The sequence below is a fragment of the Aythya fuligula genome, chromosome 2 (genome assembly GCF_009819795.1).
Source record: "Aythya fuligula isolate bAytFul2 chromosome 2, bAytFul2.pri, whole genome shotgun sequence".
In the NCBI taxonomy this organism is placed as follows: Eukaryota; Metazoa; Chordata; class Aves; order Anseriformes; family Anatidae; genus Aythya; species Aythya fuligula.
In genome coordinates, this window is record NC_045560.1 from 101,556,845 (window position 1) to 101,571,261 (window position 14,417).

Here is a 14,417-nt window from a genome sequence, read left to right on the forward strand (position 1 = left end):
GAGGAACTTGTGGGTACCTGCTGTTGCCAGGTAAGGAGCCATTGGAGTAACTGTCCCTTTACTGTCATACTCTCAGACACAGAGCTCCAGAAGGAGGATGCAGTTCTGCAAGTCTCAGGCTGTAGGGAGTCCCTGGGGCTTCTCACTGGGGCATACAGTATCATACACTGCAGGGAGTGTGCAGTTATTGAGAGGCTATGTTTCCATGGGAGTTGTGGGAAGAGTTTACCACACTGCACAGCATCAGAGAGGATGAGAAAGAGATGAACCAGATCTTCTCTGAGACCCTGAAGTTTCAAGGACCCTAGCCTTCAACTGAGGTGGAGGGGCTGGAAGAATCTGTCCCTAAGAAGCTGGAAAATGGAAACTCCCATGATGGTGAAGGCTGGAAGCTAGTGACTTCTCATACTAGGAGGCAGGCTTCTGCCCCATCTGATAACCTGCAGTTTCAAAACAGGTTCACTGCCCTTGCAGTTGATTAGAAGCTGGGAGTATTGTCAAATGGAATATCTCTACTGTCTGAGCCTGAGTCTCTCATTATTCACAGAAGGGAGCTGTAATAGCAGTAGGAGACCCCCTACTGTCGGGGCTGGGGCACCCATTTGCTGAGCTGAATTGTCAGAGGAAGGTTTGCAGCTTGCCTCAGGGATTTAGTGGAGATGCTGCCAATTCTCAACTGGCCCTCCAACTATTACACCCTGTTGCCCTTCTATGTACATACCAATGATTCTGACAAGGTCAATACACATATAGTCAAGTGCAACTGCACAGCTCTCAGGGCAATGGCATGGTAGTAGTATCCTCGATCTTGAGAAGGAAGGCCTGAGGAGGACTGGATGGATCCTACATGTAAGTAATTGTGCAGTTGGTTTCAGCAGCAGGATTTTGGTTTCTGTGACCACAAGTCCCTTTTTGAGGGTCAATAGATGCTTCAGAGAGACAAGGTTCACCTAACTAAGCTGGCCAACATGATAAGGAGAGCTTTAAAGAGAGGAGGAGATTGAACAAAGAAGTGATGAAATTCCGGGTGGAGCAAGGAAGCCAAGGGTCCAGGATAATAGGAACAGAGGGCACATAGCAATCAACAAAATAAGGCTGAATTAGAATCACTTCAACTGTAAGCATTTAAGGAAGGAATTGTCTGCAGAATAGCCTTATGAGGAAATTTATTGTACTGATTATAAGGAATCAGCACACTTGGATGAGTCTCTGACATGCTTCTGCACTAATACATGTAACATGGGGAAGAAACAGATGGAATTAGAAGCCTATGAACTCATAAGGGCTATGAACTCATTGGGACCAAAGAGGCATGGAAACATTTTAGGAAGACTCACATAACGAGTGCTGTGACTGATGCATACAGACTCTTTAGGAAGGACAGGCCAGGGTGTGCTGCCCTTTGCAGGAGAAAGCAACTGGAATACATGGAACTCTGTCTTGAGATGGGTCAGGAACCAACAGAGAGTTTATGCGTGAAGATTAACAGGCAGACCAATACAGATGCTATTGTAACAGGGATCTGCTATAGAAATTTTGATCAGGATCAGAAAGTAGATGAGGTCTTCTTCAAACAGAAGGAAGAAGCATCACATTCACAGGCCCTGGTCTTCATAGGGAACTTGAATTACAGCAGGGTACAAGCAATCCAGGAGGTTTCTAGAATGTATTGGTGACAGCTTCCTGGCACAGGTTATCAAGAAGCCAAAAAGGAATGGTGTTCTGCTAGATCTCTAACTTACAAAAAAGGAAGACCTGGTTATGCATATGAAATCTGAAGGCAGACATCATTGGTCTGATTATGAGATAGTGGAGTTCTGGATTGTGAGAAGGGGGAAGCAGGGCAAAAACACTAGGTCTCAGGAGACCTATATATATTCTCAGGAGAATATATTTTGGTCTGTTCAGGGATCTACTTGGAAGAATCCCATGGAGCCTAGGATCCAAGAGAAATGGTTGACATTCAATGATCCCCTTCTCCAAGCTCAAGAAAATGTCCATCCCAGGAAAAAGAAAAGCAAACAAAGGCAGCAGGAAGCCTGCAAGGTCTTTCAGGTTTTCCAGATTAACTATCTATGACAGTAGGTTAGAATCGTCTTTTTCCTGAACCTAGCTACTTTTAAAGATTTAAATTGTTCAAAAGTAAAACACTTTTTATTCCATCTTCAGCATGTATACAGATCTGAAGACACGAATTCTCAGAGTAATTCCTGACAGCAGAAGTCAAAGTTGAAGCCTTGGTTCCCATGGGAAGAAAAGAGTACATGTTCAAGACAACACTTACACAGCTGTATGAATAGAAAACACTTCCAACACAATTCAGTAACTCTAATATTAGGCATTCTTTAAGTATCCTTTGATACAAAAATTATTTTTTGAATAATGTTAAAAAAAAAAAAAATCAGATTCAAGTGCTTCCCATATTTAGAAACAGAGACTGAATATAAACTTCTTTGGATGTATCTTTCTGTAACACCTTTTGTAATGCAACTTTGTCAATTTGTTTTTTTTTTTTACTTGTTTGTTCTGTTTAGCAAACTATCAGTGATTAGACAAGAACAATAAACATGAACTCATATAAAAATGTCATGCATAAAATTCTTATTTGCTATATTATTACATGCAAGTGATATTTGAGATGGGGTTAATATGACTTAATTCTCAAACTACATTTCATTTTTGCTTAAAACAGAACATAATAATTATAGTTCCAACCAAGAATAATCTAAATGAACCAAGAATTAATCTAAATGAGTAATCTAAATGCAGCCATTTAGATGATTTTGAAATGTTCTCTAATCTCAATCAAGAGATTTACATTTCAGCTAATCCCTTGGAGAATATTGCTTGAAAGTCATAAAGGATGCATGTTAACTAAAATTCTCAACACTTGACAATCCATCAGTCATTTGGAGGATCAGAACTCTGATGTGCTAACATGCACATAGTTGCTTTTGCTACTATGCATAGAGAGGTGGAAGTTTTAATTCAGGGAATACACAAGTGAATATCCAATATTAGAAATCAAGTGATTTAGGAAAAGTATCTGAAAATGATTTCTTTTTTAAAAATAATCACATTTTGTTATGTTTCATTACTGAATGAGGGGAAACTGGAACTCTTGACCAAAAACACCAAAAGGTGTTTTTTTGTTTGCTTGCTTGCTTTAAAAGGAGTAGCATAATTTTCTTGCAGGTGATTGGATTATGACAGAACAAAGGTTAAACAAATTGATAGATTAAAAAAAAAAAAAAAAACTGTTAAAAAACTAAGTAAATAGCAAGGATTGTTTTAGGTACAGGGATTATAACAATCATTTCTCCTAATTTAATTTTAAATGTCAAAGGGTAGCTGGTTTGGAGCATTCTTAACCAAAAGATCTGAAGCACAACATGAGCTTTGATCCTGATTTTGCCTCAGCTTTATGGGAAAAAAAAAAAAAAAAAAAAAACATTTGTTCAATAATTCCCAAGTGTGTTTAAAGGTTCAATATTAGGCATTTTGGTTTACATTTCAAAAGAAGGTATAACAGAATGCTGAGAACATTTTTTAAAAGACATATGAAATCCAGTGCTTATTTTCGAATCGCCCAGTTTAAGATTTTTAATGATCTGAGGTGGGTTTACTGTTACTATTTCTGAAAGGGGCTGTAGGGAAAAGGGGGCTTTTTTTTTTTCTTTTTTTCTTCTCCAAACATAATCTTCTTCCCAAAGTAAGGATCATAGACTAATGACCCCCTTAGAGAGCTGAGACTAACTAATCCAAATCTTTCCAATCATCAAGATAAGAACAGATATGTCAGTTTATATGCCCATGAGTAGAAATACATATACCTGCTGTATTGTATGCATAAATAAGCTTCTATTCTCTGCAAAAAGGCTGAATGATTAAATCATTAATCATTTCTCTTAACCCTCAGAACAATGTAAATTTACCTATAATTTACCAGAGATAATTTAAAAATTTGGGATTTTTCCAGATAAACAGCATACAAGTTCAATTGTTGTCCAGACTATAATAGCCTACATCACTTTGCTTGTTGTTATCTATCACTGTGTATTCATTACCACTTGTTAATAAATTAATGGATTAGGATAAACCATGGTCCATTCTAATAAGCAAAGGAAGAAGAAAAACATTAATAAAAAATGCAGTGATTTGTCACAAAATGATGAATGTAAGCATGTAGAAAATCACCTGAAAAAAGTAAACAATGCAATGGGTAATCTCTCTCTTTCAAGTTTTATTTGCCATATAAAAGGTCACTGAAATAACACTTCTCTGTTTTCAACTGATTTCTAAGCTGACCTTCCATCCTGACTTTATACTGCTATATTAAGCCAAATTTATAGATGAATAAGGTGTCACAAGGTAACAGTAAATCAACAGCGGTCAGTATGACTAAAAGCAATCAAAGCAAGTTCAAACTATAATCAGTTTCATGAATTTCCTAGACTGTATTAGTGCAATGTGTTGCAGATCAGAACAGCGACTTAACATAAATTAGCCCTAAGTTATCAGATATCTAACAAGACTGTTAACTGATAGACAGGAAAAGAAAGTACTAAGTAAAATTATTTCTGTTTGCAGTACATTTTTCAGTGTACCTGTTAACGAATCATACAAAGAATACATCAAAATTGACAGGAACAGTCAAAGCACTCTACAAAGTTATTTTAAGTCAGGAACTAAAGAAGATCATTTTTCTTACAGACACTGAGGATTGTTGACTATTCAGATTAACTGTTAAGTGATGTTGAGGTGATTTAATTGTAGAACTCTAAAAATATGTATTAAATTATGAGAATACTAAATATTGTGAAACACTAGAAATTGTAGTTGTTACTTTTCTGTAGGCAAAACAATCCACACCAACAACATATTTAATAAAAATGTCTGATTGAACATAACCTTAAATTTTCAGGAAAATGAAGATTGCATCAATGCTGCATGATGAATACTAGAGTATTATACTAACATTCCTTACAGTGCAGGTAATTTGCAGGTATTATACACCAGAATCCAAAAGTTGTCACATTTTGGTGGGGTGAGCTTTCTGTCCTTAAACAACAGCATTTACTGAAAAGGACAGATTAAAGCAGTTTAAAGTTTACTTTCTCTTTGGAACCAAAAGATTAAGAGGTTTCCAGGAGCGCTGTTTTTAAAACTTTGTTTTTAAGGAATTTTAAACTGTTGTGGTGTTTAGACTTAAGACTAATGTGGCATAGAATATTGCCTCCACATGGCTCTCCTTTCAGAGTATGAACCTAAAATGTCCAACTTTAGTCACTTGGATCTATATAAGCAAGTACATGAAACAATTTCTATAGCTCAATGGTCTGCTGGAAAGTGCCTGTAGAAACAGGTCTACTTTTTTCAATACAGTTTATACGACAGTTCCTTTCCATTTTATCTGTGTCATACCTACAATAATACATTATTTCGGAATTATGAAGGGTAAAATATGAAGGGAAATACCCTTCATCTAAAGGTATTTCATACTGATGTTCCAATAGACTTTAGGTACCGATTAGTGTAATTTTTGTCTCATATCCCACAAACTGAACTATAAATTTCCCTCATTAATTACCAACCCACTAGACAGTCTAGAGTAAGAGTATTTTATGTACATCAGCTAGAAGATAATATTTTTAAACAACACAGAATTCACTTCCTATAGAGGCATTTGTAAGTATACAGTGCACACCAGTGGAACATAGCAGTATATGCATGCTTTCCACTATTCACAGTATAATGCAAAATTGCTTTGTAAATATCCCGTCTCATTTAACTTTTAAACCACCTGAAAAGGATGTCCTTCAGAAATGATAAAGGCAGCTATAAAATGCTGAGGAACACTAATAATGTGTGTACACAAGAATGTTTTATTGTTCATGTTATAAGATAAAATAAGAATTCTAAAAGATAAAAGTTTAACAGTCTTGCAAACCATAATTCAGTGTTTACAAACATCTGGACAGCACACCAAGGATTTACACTGTTTTACAAGGAGCGCAAAGATCAAACTTAGTTACAATTTTTGTGCCTTTCAGATCATAAGGTTAGTTAATTGACATATAAGCTAACTTGTATGTAATAGAACTGGATAGCTCATTTCCAGGGCTGACTATGGACATTCAGTCAGCAACATCATTGACTGCAAAATTTGTATGTTGTCCAAAGAACTTAAAGATTCTTAAAGAATTAAAAAAAAAAAAAAAAAGTTTTTAAATAAATATTAATTTAAAAACAAATATATCTAAGGTCAATGGTTTCACAGACTTGATCTTTGCTTTTCTGAGGATTTTAATGCAAACAAAATAATGTATGTATAAAGTTACACTGAGCAAATGCTTCCTTCTTTTAGGAAAAAGAAAGTTTTTTGCAGTTCTAAATATGTTAATTGAGACATATGTGAAAACTAAGGTAAATAAAATATTAAATAATTTACCATCCCATAAAGCTGTAAACTTTCCTAGAAGTAGAACTGAAGCCTCTTAACTAGACAGTACATAAAAACCATTTTCAGTAGCTAAGAAATATTAACACATAAATCTTTAAAATATGATCACATGGGCTGTGTATAGTTTAAAAAGCACATAAATGATTCTCTTCAAAAGCCCAAAATGTATCTAATCATCTCTGAGACTGACAGCATTGTTACGCCACAAGTTCGCAATAATTTGCAAGATAGCCAGGTAGCTCAATGCATTTTTCCTGCAATAAACAGAAATTGTAATGAAGAGGCACTCCACTCTTTTCTCTCCAAGAAAATATTTGGTGTACATAAATGTTAATTCACTAGTTCTCTAAAGAAATCTGAGACAATTTTCTCTAGCTAGCCGGCCACACAGGATAACTTTTAAGCCTCCTTTGTAGCAAGGAAGTAATCTCAAGAAGTGTAGTGAATTAGAAATTGGTTTGAAACTATTATAAAGAAAGAATACTTGAAATTAAAGAAAGGCAGAGAAAGCTGAAAGAATGAGGACCTCTGTGTGTCTGTATAGAAGCAGACAAAATGGTGTGCTGCAAAAAGCACACACTAGACTGTAAATGAAGAAACTGTGCTGCCAAATATGAACCAAGATTTGAATAAACTTCTCAGTGTAAATCTTAACTTCTTATTTTACTATTTAGTGGGAGAGTAGAATTTTTACAACAGAAAAAGAAACAAGCAGTTTCAACACTAAATGCAATTTCATGTCAATCCATAAAAATTATCTAATTTATGAAGCCAGTTAGGCCAAGTTCAATGCTACAATCACACATAAAGCTATAGATAATGCTTGTAGTTACTGTAAAAATAAATTGCCACTTTACTACCTTTTTTAGCAACCTCAAGAAATTGAGAACTGATTTACAGTTTCCAAGTGATGCAAAATTGATCTATTAAAAAAAAAAAAATGAAGAAGATGATGATTACCAAGACCATTGTGGTTTTCCATATTTAGTTTGTTTTGTTTTCAGATGAGTGGATCTTTCAACAGAATACAATTAGTTATTTGGAGTACTAATATTCTTGGCTGCTATGAAGCTTATAACATTGCACAAAATCTCATAGTTTTCTAAAAAGCTAGCTGAGTTATTGTTAAAAATGGTTTAATTTGCAGTGGCACTGACACTGAAAATCTAAACATTCTTTTCCACATTCCCAGTGGAGCTGTCAGGTGATCTACCAAAGGACATAACAGAATAAGTTATTCATGACTCTGAGGCCAAAAACTCTTGGTCAAGGACATGAAAATAATCCCAAAGCAATGATTAATGTTATAAATTTATAAATTAATTTGTGATTTAATATTGCATGTGTGTATATGAATCAGATTCCATGTTTATCTGCACTTTCCTTTATTTCCCTTCCAAATTACTCATTGTCAAGAACCTTGGATGGCTCTTCAATATCCACTTCTCATACAAATATCAATTCATATACAGATCTTTTTTGTTGGGGATGTGTATATTTCAATAAAGGAAGAATTTTCACTTAAAATACAACAAGAAAAAATATGATTTCATTGACATTTGTCACATTCATCCAGGCCAATGCTCTCCTGAAATTTAAAAACACGTATGTCTTGTAAATCTCAGAAGACAAATAGAATGCTCAAAATAACACCTGTTAGCAATTAAAGCAAGTCAGCATGTTCCCCAGATAAAAATCAGAAACATGCATGTATGTTTGTACATGCATATAAATAAAAACTGGAAGCTATCAATTTCCAAATTTTTCTCAGCAAGCTTTTACTCCTTGTTGTTCCATTCCCGCTGACAGTGCCATAAAACATGAAGACCACCATTCTTAAATAAGACTATTAATTAAATCTGGATTTACTTCTGTTGTGCAGAAGTATGACAAGCTAAAATCATACTTAATGAGCAAACAGAAAATAAAGAACTAAAATCTGATGGAACTCAAATATGACAGATGTTATTTTGTTGCTATGGATGCTCATCTACGAAAGAGCTTTCATTTACATATGCACCACCTTGTAATTAGGACTTGGAATTTAATAAGCTGCTCGTGATCTTTCCCAGAATGTGAAAATAAAGTTAACTAATTTGCCTAGATTATTCTAAATCTGATATGTTAAATTTATAAGAAAATGTCAGTTCTATGCTGAAATTTGGTTATATAGATGTATGTACCCTGTTACATATATTTGGTTATATAGATGTATGTACCCTGAGCTTCCCACCCTTGACCACCACTTGTTCACTTAACTATGGTTTGTAATCTCCTTCCCACACCATTCTTTGTTCAAAACTCTCCTCATCATGCTAACCAGCTTGTTGAATAGCGGAGACAATACCTTGGCCCCACAGATGTCAAGCCCGGAGCCATATACTCATTCTCAATATAACATCCACAGTGCTGCTGGTGCCAATGTGGATGAGCAGCCAGGAATACTAGTCTAAGGACTGGACAAACCTTGGAAATCTCTCCACATGTCCTGGATCAAAGTCCACAGCAAGCAACATAACCCTCAAAATGTCAAGTGTGAGACACAGAGTTTCTGTCTCCACAGGAGGGACTCTCCCACTACTGCCAATTGCTGTTTCCTCCTCATATTAATGCATAGTTCAGGTTAAAGTTGGCTCTGCACCTGGGAAGGGAGATTCTTTTGCAACAATAGAGACAGAGAATGGAAAGACTGGGGAGTAGCTTCTCTGGAAATGTCCTTGGGTGTCCTGGTGGGCAGCAAACTTGATGTAAGCTAGCCATGTTCCCTGACAGCAAAGATGGATAAAAGCACTTTACGTGGTATTAGTAACAATTGTACTGGGTCTGTCTGGGATGGAGCTAACTTTCTCTGCAGCAGACCATACAGAGCTGTGCTCTGCACTTGTAGCTAGAAGAGTATCATACCAGTGTTTTGTCTACTGCTGAGCAATGTTGGCACCATATCAGGACTCCCTGTAACATCCCCAAAGCTGGCTGGCTCGGGGTGGGCAAGAGGTGAGAAAGGAACATCACCAGGGCAGCTGACCTAAACCAACCAAAGGGAAATTCCGTAACATATGATGCCACGTTCAGCAATAAAAGGTGGAAAAAGGAAGACAAGGGGAGGGGTGGGCTCTCGTGAAAAAGTCTTTCCTCCCAAACAATGGCTACGTGCATTGAGGCCCTGCTTCAAGAACGCTGTCAAGCATCACTTGCTGGTGCAATTTCTTTCCTCTGCACTTCCACATGACCTTTGCTTTTTAGTTGTTATTGTTTGTTTGTTTGTTTGTTTCCCCTTTTCCATTTTCACTTTAGTTAAATTATTTAATAAATAATAATTTTCCCTTAATTATTTTTCATTTAATTAAATCATGTTTATTTCAACCCATGAGTTGTTTCTTTCCTTTTCTTCTTCCCCTCCTCTTATGAGGAGAGTGAGTGAGAGAGTAGTTGTGGTGGAACTCAGCCACCTAGCAAGGTAAAATCACCACAGTAACACAGGCTAGCTGAGTGCTCTCGGCACTTGTTAGACCACATGCAGAATACCGCAACCAGTTTGGGGTCCCTTGCACAGGAAAATGTGGATGAACTGAAGCATGCTCAGAAGAAGACCACACAGACAGTTACATACTGGAGCACTTGCCCTGTGATGAGAGGCCAAGGGAGCACAGTTTGTTCAGCCTGGAGAAGAGAGGACTTCGGTGTGCCTCTCCTCTCTTTGATAATACCGTTACTTACAGAGGGATTATCAAAGACATGAAGCCAGGTCAATTTGCATAGTGGTGCAAATTGGGAGAACACACAACAAGCATACATGTATACTGGAACATGAGATGTTCTGATAATACCATCAGAAGCCAGAACCTTCTTCACCATAAGAAAAGTCTACCAGTGGGACAGGCTGCCCAGAAAGGCTGTGCAGCCTCCAATCTTTGGAGACTCTCAAGACTTTACTGAACATAATCCCGAGCAGCCATCTCTGAGCATCTCAGAGATGATCCAACTCTGGATCAGAGACCTCCGTAGGATCCTTCCAGCTTGAATTATTCTATGATCCTGTGGTGAATACAGTTTTTTGTTGTTGTTGTTTTTAAATAAATAAAAAAAAATAAATAGTTGTTTATCATTTTCGTAAACCCTAAAAATCATTTTGTTCTTAGTTACACATAGAAAATCTGAAGTCTCTGTTTTGTTTCTTATTCCACATAACAACAATGTATTGCTAGCATACCTGGTTCAGACTTTCTAGCTTAGATTGTCTTAGTTCTTCATATTTCCGTTTCCAAAGAGATAATTCATTTGCTGTCCTTTCCACTTCTTTTTCCAGAAATATGTTCATTCTGAAAGTGTTTTAAAAATCAGTATTACATTTTTTTGAAGACAACAAAAGACAAATTATATTTAATTTCTTTATATAAGTTCAGCTGTATTTTGCTGCCTTTTCCAACTGTATATTTGTGGGGTTTATTTTCTGTTTGCTTATTTATTTGTTTGTTTTTAATTACATACCTGCCTACTATCACCATATAATTATTCTAAGAGATTTACCAAAAATAATAGCAGAGAAGAATAAAGAAATCCAGTCATATAAAATTCAAATTTTAAATTAAATGCAACTTTGGGCTCAACTGAAGAAAATTGGGAAATAGACTTCAAATAGTGATCTAGATTGCATAACATATGGTTAGATAGCAAAAATCCTCAGAGAAAAGATACTGTACCACTTTTTTTGGCTACAGGTAAAAGATTATTTTAAGTATGCACATATGTGGAAATATATACAGTATGCACAGAGTAATGAACAGAAATCCACAGGATCTACTTTAGATGTAAAAAGAAATAGAAAAGTAAAAAAAGTTAAAATGTGTTACTTAGCTGTTTAAAAAATTTGGAAATTCATATTGTTTAGCTCAGAGGGACTCATCTTCATTAAAGTGAAAATTTTAAGGATTTGCCTTTGGAGTGTTATTTGAGCATGCTTATTCTTACATTCAGGAAAATATTTAAGATACGTAATTCACAAAGAATGAATGATGATGGTTCCTTGGAGAAAGGTATTGCAGTACTGAAACACTGAAGTTTGATTTTGATTTTTACCTGTCTTCAAAACACCTACATTATTTTCAACCATTCAGTAGATAATGTAAGAAATATGAAGCAGCACAAGCACTATAGGTGTTCTTGTCCTTGAGACCAGTTAAAAACTCATTTCTGTGTCCACAGTAAAGACTATTAGCCAAGTTCCAAAGATAAGAATGAACTTCCCATAATTTATACATTTTAAACCTATTTGTAATTTATATCTATTTATAATTTATGCTTTCATAATTTAATTTAATATTTGTGTAGCATGTGTACATCATTTTGCAATAGTCTAGCAAAATAGAATTTGTACCACAACTAAAAATGAAAGAAAAAATAATTCTTAATTACAAATAAAATCTTTTAAATTATATTTCTAATAATTTTTAATGAAATACTGTCACAGTTTATAATCCCTGAATATTCAATTGGCTATAAACAGCAATGCAGGAATAAAATATGGCAGTCAGGACTCTGAAGAAATCTAAAATATGAAAAACAGTAAAGCCATAGAAGCACTATTATGTTGGGAGGTGAAAATTTTACATTATATACATAATACAAAACTAGAGGGATGCAGGGTGATGAGAAAAGAGAAAGATATTGAAATAGTGAAAAAAGAAAATTTGACTAGCAATAAAATAAATGTATGTCACAGGAATTATTTACAGGAATTAAACCATAGTATATTTGATGAGATATGTCTCTAGGGTATGTCTACGCAGCACACTGCAGGCCTGTGCAGAAGTATGAGAGTTAACACTGAGTAATCTGGCTCAGGGCCTGGAAGCAATGTTAGCTATGCCAACGAAGCAATTCACTTGAATGAGCTATCTTCTTGTTGCCTCTGCAACTTCATATTCTTGAAGCAGAACCATCTAAATTGCTTATGGAGAGGTTAGTAAGGTAAGCAGAGGCATGTCCAAACAGTAGCTCTGCATGACTCCATGAGCTGGTTTGAGTTTGGAGAGAATGTAGCCGCAATTCTGGAGCACTGTGGGGAAAAAAAATTCTGAATGGTCCTGTGCAGAATGAGCAAGATCATACTGGCTGCCAAGATAACCTTTGACCTAGTGGTTTCAAGCTGTCTATAAACCAAGCTTGCTTTTGATGCAGCGCAGCAGTGTCCTTGGCTTACTTTTATTGAGAAAACTGATAAATAGTGAGGAAGATGTGAGAAAATATTTAAGCTAGAGCTATGCAAGATAAGTAACAATGCAAAGAGGGGTAAGAACACTTAGACAGTGATTAGTAGCAGCTGCAGGATCCGGGAAGTATGAAAATGAAGTATAAATCTTAGAGAAAATCTGGGAATCTGAAGATGGCAACTCATCAAAATCATCCCATTCCCATGAGAAGTGGAGACTAATTCTTTGTGAGCTGGCAGATGATAGCTTGCCCAACAAAAACTCATAGGGCGTCTCAGAGACTGTTGACTATGTTAATAATGTTCCTACTAACATTATTCTTAGGTACATATTGTGTGCATAGCCAAAAATAATTACTTCATACTTTCAAGTTGCATATATTCTGCTTACAGAACCTCTTTGTAAGCAGGAAACGCTGCCCAAGGTGACCTAGGGAGGAAGTTGTTACACCAGTGTCCACTATTATGTAAAAATCACTGCTATGTAAGCAGGTACTGCCTGAGGTAGGTGGACTTTGAAATCAAAGTCTATGAAAAGTTCCTCTTAAGCACAAGGCACTCCGATAACTGAGTACAACAAACATTAGATATTATTTCATTGGTACCACATTACTGGTAAGTATGATTTTGTGAGTAACTGTATATTCTTAACGCTTCTACATGGAGTGCGTCTTATGCAAATGACAAATAAGAAAAAGAAAACAAGAAAAACATACATAGTACTGTGAAATGTTTTCAAAACAGGGAAATATAGATTTTCAAAACCACTAATACTTTTTTTTTTTTTTTCTGAATTACTTAAGGCAATTAATAAAGCATAGAAATATCTAGGATAACATAATATGAGCTGCAAATGCAAAACATCACCATATCTACTTTAGAAAATGTCTTTAAAAACTTATTTTTAAATAAAGATTTCCCCAAGGAGAACCCCCAAGCACTTACTCTCTTTCCTTCTGTAAGATTTTCTGTAACTCAGCCAAATGCAAATGCAAGACAGAAACATGTATTAAACCATTCTCTGATGTCTGGGCTATATTGTCCAGACTTTTTTTTGGTTCCTCCAAATAAATACTGGCAATTCCACAAGGAAAGGAATCAGAATGCTTTAGAGTTGTTTTTTTATTTTGATTGCTTCTTAAAGAGTCTTTGATTATCTCCACATCCTAAGAAAAAAGAAAAACATGACATTTCAGAAAAACGTAAATGAGAAGTCTAAACATAACTTCTGCAAGGCCTACCAAGGCTCTTCCAAACACTTAAACCATGTAAGGGGGGAAAGGGAATAAGTAACATCTTGTATACTTGCATAGGATACAATTAGAATGTTCTCTAATGCAAAAAAAGTCATTCTGGTTGGAGTAATCACTGTCGTTTTGTGACATTTCACACTCTGTGAATGTGCAAGATGTTCCGTATGCAAGATATTTCTAATGTATCACTCCTAAACAAATAGGTTCCAGTTATCACTAGTTGGCTGTAACTATGGTGAAGACAGAAACCTAGAACTATTAAAACCAGAAACAGAATTTGTACATACAGATAATATATTGAGAAATTCCAGATAAGAACTCTTAGACTTCTAATAAAAATCATATTGAAGCAAGTGATGGACTTTAACAAGTTTTGTATAAGGACTAGTTACTTGCATAACATACCAATCTGTGTCCAATCCAGAAAGCAAAAGCACTATAATACCTGTTTAGAGGGTACATATTTTGCATGTAAACTGCAAGCAAAATTAAA

General features: G+C 35.5%; 1 protein-coding gene across 4 annotated transcripts in view; it reads right to left on the bottom strand.

Annotated features, from left to right (window-relative positions):
- Window positions 1-14,417, bottom strand: part of CCDC102B (coiled-coil domain containing 102B) — a 169,327-nt gene that overhangs the window by 130,262 nt on the left and 24,648 nt on the right. For all 4 annotated transcript variants that reach the window (XM_032181644.1, XM_032181645.1, XM_032181646.1 and 1 more), the window contains 2 exons: window positions 13,617-13,837; window positions 10,674-10,782 (listed from right to left, as the gene is read on the bottom strand). In XM_032181644.1, the coding sequence (XP_032037535.1) occupies window positions 10,674-10,782; window positions 13,617-13,837 (330 nt within the window). The remainder of the gene's footprint in view (window positions 1-10,673; window positions 10,783-13,616; window positions 13,838-14,417) is intronic.